Below are 5,555 nucleotides of genomic sequence, written 5' to 3' on the forward strand. Positions count from 1 at the left end.
TATTCCTATTATAATTTCATAAAAACGTAAACAACTGAGCAGCTTCTGAAAGTCAAGAAGGACTTATTTTTATCATTTGATTTTGAAGTAGCTTTACTTATTACAGAACTTAACTAGGGCCCTAGAACTCAGTAAGGAGGAAGAAAGAGATGCAGTAATTGTTTAGAATAGGACTGCCTTTCACAGAGAAAGTCAAATATCTGAGTATTTTTCTTTTAAATTTAATTCATTTCTGATGGCAAAAAGTAAATATATGCTAAATGAATATTATCAATGTATGTCAACTGGTTCAACTGCAGTTCCCCTCAGTTACAACCCTCAATACAAATTGCTTTTCTTATATCCGTTTTCTAGGTTCTGTCTATCCTAATGACTAGGGAAAGACAACTAGACAAAGTAAAGATTCAGGGTGAACCCGACATTTTTCCTCATTTGTGCATAGCCATGTAGTCTATGAACATGAGACTCAATTTCCTGTTTGGGGAGATAGCATCAGAACTCAGGAACTACGTATGCACACCACAGGGCCCTTGTGGGTACTGAACTTGGAGCGTCAGGCAGCACAACTCACATTTGTGCAGAGAGCTACATGCCACATGCTGTTCTCCAGCTTGCTGTGCATATTTGTGGCCTTCAGCTACTCTGGTATGGATGGTTCCAAATGTGGGTAAAAATGTTAAGGATGGAAGGATTACAAACAGACATGTTGTGTTTCTCATGGATTTGAGGAGGAAAGGAGAAATTGGAAAAAGGCGAGCATACTATGATTTTAGTTTGGTTTGTCTCTGGGTCCTAAATTAGTCTAGTTCCTACGATATTCACTCTATCAAAGGATCAGCTCTGTTTTCTGATTTTTTCCCACAGGATTCAGTGTAGCCCAGAAGGTTACTCAAGCCCAGTCATCAGTATCCATGCCAGTGGAGAAAGCAGTCACCCTGAACTGCCAGTATGAAACAAGTTGGTGGTCATATGACCTTTTTTGGTACAAGCAGCTTCCCGGCAAAGAGATGATTTTCCTTATTCGCCAGAGTTCTTCTGAACAGAATGCAAGAGATGGTCGCTATTCTGTCAACTTCAAGAAAGAAGCTAGCTCCATCGCCTTAACCATTTCAGCCTTACAGCTAGAAGACTCAGCAACGTACTTCTGTGCTCTCTGGGAACTCACAGTGTTTGAAGTGATAGTAAAAGCAAAACAAAAACCCTAGGGCTCGACAAGAGAACCCTCTACTCCGCATCCTTTGCTACAGGAGCCGATTTGAAGTGCACACCTGCAGATCTCAGGCAAGAGAGGGTAGTGACTGTGCTCTGTGGATTTAATCTGTGGTCTGGATCAGATGAGTTAATTCTAAGTAAAACCTCCTTCTATCTCATTTGGAAACAGGTGTTCAGAGCAACTTTCTTCTAATACTTAAATTTTTACTGAAAATAGATCATACGGAAAACGTGCAAAGTTGTCTAAAGTTGGAAAGACTTCCACATAATAACTTAAAGTGGCAGTTTCACTTAATGATGCTCACAGCAGAAATATGGGTCTAGTTATCTTGAATCATAATAAAAATCATTTCCTTAGCCCTTTCCTCTTAGGCTTTATGTCAATTAGGGTACAATCAGGGAAGCAGAACCATCATGAAAGATGTAGAATAAGATTAATTATAAGGATTAGACCTCATGCAATTGCTGGAGCTGGTGGTTCTCAGAAGTTACTTAGTTGTTTGTGTTTTTATGAAATTATAACAGGAATAAAATGTAATATTTTCAAAATTTGACATTGAGTTTTATTTACTAGGCTGAAGACGATCAGGATATTCATTCCTATTGCCTTCACAAGTAGAATAGTACTTCTTAGATCATGTGTCCTAGAATTGTCCTGATATCACATTTCTATCCCATTGATCCAAAGTATTCAGTCTCACTTGTTAAATTCTGTGGCTGGGCATGTTTTTTATTTGTAATATACAGTCGGATAAGCATGCCAGATTTCTATGTGATACAATGCCATAATCTGCTCTTACTCCTATGCACAGCTATTGTCTTTGCATCTAGTATTGAGCCTGAATTTACTCTAGGTCAGCTAGATTCACATTTGGGAAGGAGAGTTGAATGTGGACAAGAGCATGCAAAAACTGATTTGTAAAGACATTTTGGAACCCATGGTGACAGGTGGAACCCATGAGGACAAACTAAAACTTGTCTCTTACCTCCTTCAATCTCATAGTGTTGGTGACGTTCAGAAGAAATGGTGTTATTTGCTATCCTGCTCCCTGGGGACTTGGCCCAAGAAAAAGAGAAGCTGAAAGAGGACCTGGGGGCAGTGGGGGAGTTGTGAATCAACCATAAGATGAGTTAGCAGATCAGTAGCAACATGTGTGAGTTGCCACCGTTCCTGGAGCCTGGCACCTGTCTTGCACAATGTTTTTCAACTTAATAGAGAATAATATAGGGAAGGATTTTCTTAGAAATATATTTCCAGGTAGTTACGATGAGACAGTACGAAGTTACCACAATACCCCTACCTTGTAAACTTGACATCCGTATGCACCTCTTTTCATAACACTTAGCTTTCAAATAAAGACAATTTTAAAAAGCATGTTTCCTGCCAATATGATGCCACTATTCTTCACTCAACCACAAATACCCTAACCCTCTACCTCAAAGAGAATACAAAGTTCATTTATTCATCTTTGGGTGATAGTCTTTCCTCTTCTAGCTGAGTCACACTCTCCCATTGATATCCTGTAGTTTAGCTTCTGAAATTTAACAAGGCATGTGATTAACTTATTAACATATCTTTCACTATTATGTATAGACAAATGGGAGGAGAGTAAAAAATGGTTACCATGTATTTTAATATTTTCATATCACAATGGAAAGGAAATGTTTATAACAGTATAGTCTTTTTTATCCACAAATGATCTCATGGTTGTAGCTGGTTTCCATAACTATCTCTTCCATTACCCATTTCATAATCTGTTTGTTTTCAGCAAGCACCTCCACTCACTGGTACACTTGACTTTCTATAAAACAAGCTCCTTGGTCAGGAGCAATGCTATACAGAATGCCATAAAGTTGAGTAAGGAATTCTCTAAGTCCACCACTGTGGTTTTGCCCGAAGCACTGCAGATATGGAACGAAAGTCCATATTCGGAATGCCTAAGTGGAATAAAACAAAGCAAAACTTGCCAGCAGCCAGAGAAAGTTGATATATCATGTTCTGGTAAATGTCTTTAAGAATGCTTGCTGAATTCTCATCAAAATCGACAGAAGCTAAAGAGGAAAAAGTATTTTTAAAGTACTTATAAAACAAACAAAAAAAACCTCTCTAATTAGATCCCATGAACATAAAAGTCTAATTTTTAAACCCTTTGTCAAAAATCATTGTTAAAAAGGTGGAAAGTCAGTACACAGATTGGAAAGTTATATTTACATTGACATATTTCTGAAAAAGATTCAAATGCAGAATACATAAAAAACTTGTACAAGTCAATAAGCAATGATAAAGCAATACAAATGGCCAAAACTTGAAGAGATATTTCAGAAATATGATATCTAATAGTAATAAGTATACACAAAAAGCACTTAATATAATTACTCATTAGGAAAATGAAAATGAAACCCACTGAGTGATCCTCCTGTGCCCCTTCAGCACCCCAATTGTATTAATGTAGCCAGGAGGAAATGACCACGAGAGGATAATGAAAAATAGTGACTACTCCCAGGGGAAGAGATGGCCAAGTAGGTTTTCTAGAAACTTCTGTTAAATTAAGTTTAGCCTAAAGCTGCCTCCTGACTTATTTTAAGCTCAGGGCAAAGGTTTCTCCATACACAGTGCCCTGTAACCTAACAGGGTGCATAAACAGGCTACAGTCTACTCTCTACAAATCCCTAAGTTTTGGCCATAGGTGGCCAACTGTTCAAATCACGTTCAAATAAGGCAAATGCCAAGCTTTAACCAATCCATCTGTTTCTGCACCTTACTTCTTTTTTCTATAAGTCACTTTACTTTTTCTGTCCAGAAATATTCTTTGACCATGTGGCAGGGCCAGAGTCTCTCTGAATCTGTTCTGGTCTGGGGGGGGGCTGCCTGAATCTCTAATCGTTCTTTGCTCAATTAAACTCCGTAAAATTTAATTTGTCTAAAGTTTTTCTTTTAACACTCCCATCATTGAACCACGTTCGACGTAAGAAGAAAAAGCAGTAACAGGCTCCAGACTGGAACACTGAAGGAAAAGCAGGTTTTACTAGGAAAGAAGAAAGTTGATATTCATTGGCCATACTATACATCAGGCACTATTTATACATTTCAAATTCATTACCTAATTTAAGCATCGTACGCCCTACGAGATAGGTTTTAGTGTTCCAGTTTTTCATATTTGGGAAATGAGACACAACTTTTCCTAACTTTGAAAAGCATCTCTAACTAAAGTCAAGCAGGGTGTAACATCTTAAAGGGCTCCTATAAAGCAAAGTTTGGACTATGGAGAAGCAAACAGCCCCAAAGCAGCAGCATTGGCTTTCTCAGTGAGGATGACAAGATGCCAAACCTAGGCACAAATTGCCTCAGGATCAACAGATGGAGGAAATAATCGACTAAGCATTTAAGAGTGCTGAATGTCTCAGTGAGTCTCTTCTACAGTAGTGTGCTATGAAGCGCAAGAGGGTAGAGGGAAAGATGAGATACTATTCCTTAAACACTCCAAGCGGGCTTCCATATCAAGGCCTTTGCCCACTATGCCTGCAATGTTATACCCCCACCAGACTTCATGGTGTACCTCTGAACTCCTCTACGTCTTTACGCAAAAGTCGCCACCTTGTGAAGCCTTTATCGAAATCTTTCTATTATATTTTCCTTTTTTGAGAATCAGGCTCTAGCATATTCCACGCGTTGAGAACTAAAGCACCAAGTTCTGAAGCACTGCCACCTGGTGTCCCGCTAAACTGTTTGGTGAGGTTTACGTGGCCTTCCTGCTGCCCTCCAGTGTTCATGGGCTAAGCTATGGTGAAGCCTGGTTGCAACAGGAGCTGACATTTCTGAACCAATGTCAGTAACCTTCCCATTGTAGTGATCATGTGAGACAGGATTCAGCAGAACTGGCTGTGATTTTTTTTTTAATTTCATTTTAAAAATCTTTTTCCCTGAATATGTGAGGGTGATTGATTTCAAAGTGGCAAAAATGATATATGGGCTGGTTTAGGCTAATAGAATACCTTGGCAACAAAGGTTGGCATTATTGCACAAGGTGGGAAGTTTTTCTCTATGAAGTGAGAGTTTGTCTACTGCTCTGTCCTTTACTGTAATATAGAAATGTCCTAAGAAGTGAGAACAAGAGTCAATGATGGATAAAAATAAGCCATTGTAGGGAACACTGTATAGCATGCTCTCTCCGTGTTATCATATGCCTCCCAACCTCCCAATACAGCACCATAATGCGACTGATTTCCCGCTAACAGTAAGAAATGTGATAGAACATGGATATTTATTATAGTACATAAAATATGCTATGCAAATTGCAAAATGCCCCTGGGAAAAATACTGAATTTTATCTTGTAGATAGACT

General features: G+C 38.7%; 1 gene segment (V, D, J or C); it reads left to right on the plus strand.

The window, feature by feature from the left end:
* The first annotated feature begins 556 nt into the window (after positions 1-556).
* Positions 557-1,731, plus strand: LOC106999339 (T cell receptor delta variable 1-like). The segment is given in 2 exon segments: positions 557-645; positions 865-1,731. Coding segments are annotated over 2 exon segments (390 nt in total).
* Positions 1,732-5,555: the final 3,824 nt, after the last annotated feature.

This window comes from Macaca mulatta, chromosome 7 (assembly GCF_049350105.2).
Source record: "Macaca mulatta isolate MMU2019108-1 chromosome 7, T2T-MMU8v2.0, whole genome shotgun sequence".
Classification (NCBI taxonomy): Eukaryota; Metazoa; Chordata; class Mammalia; order Primates; family Cercopithecidae; genus Macaca; species Macaca mulatta.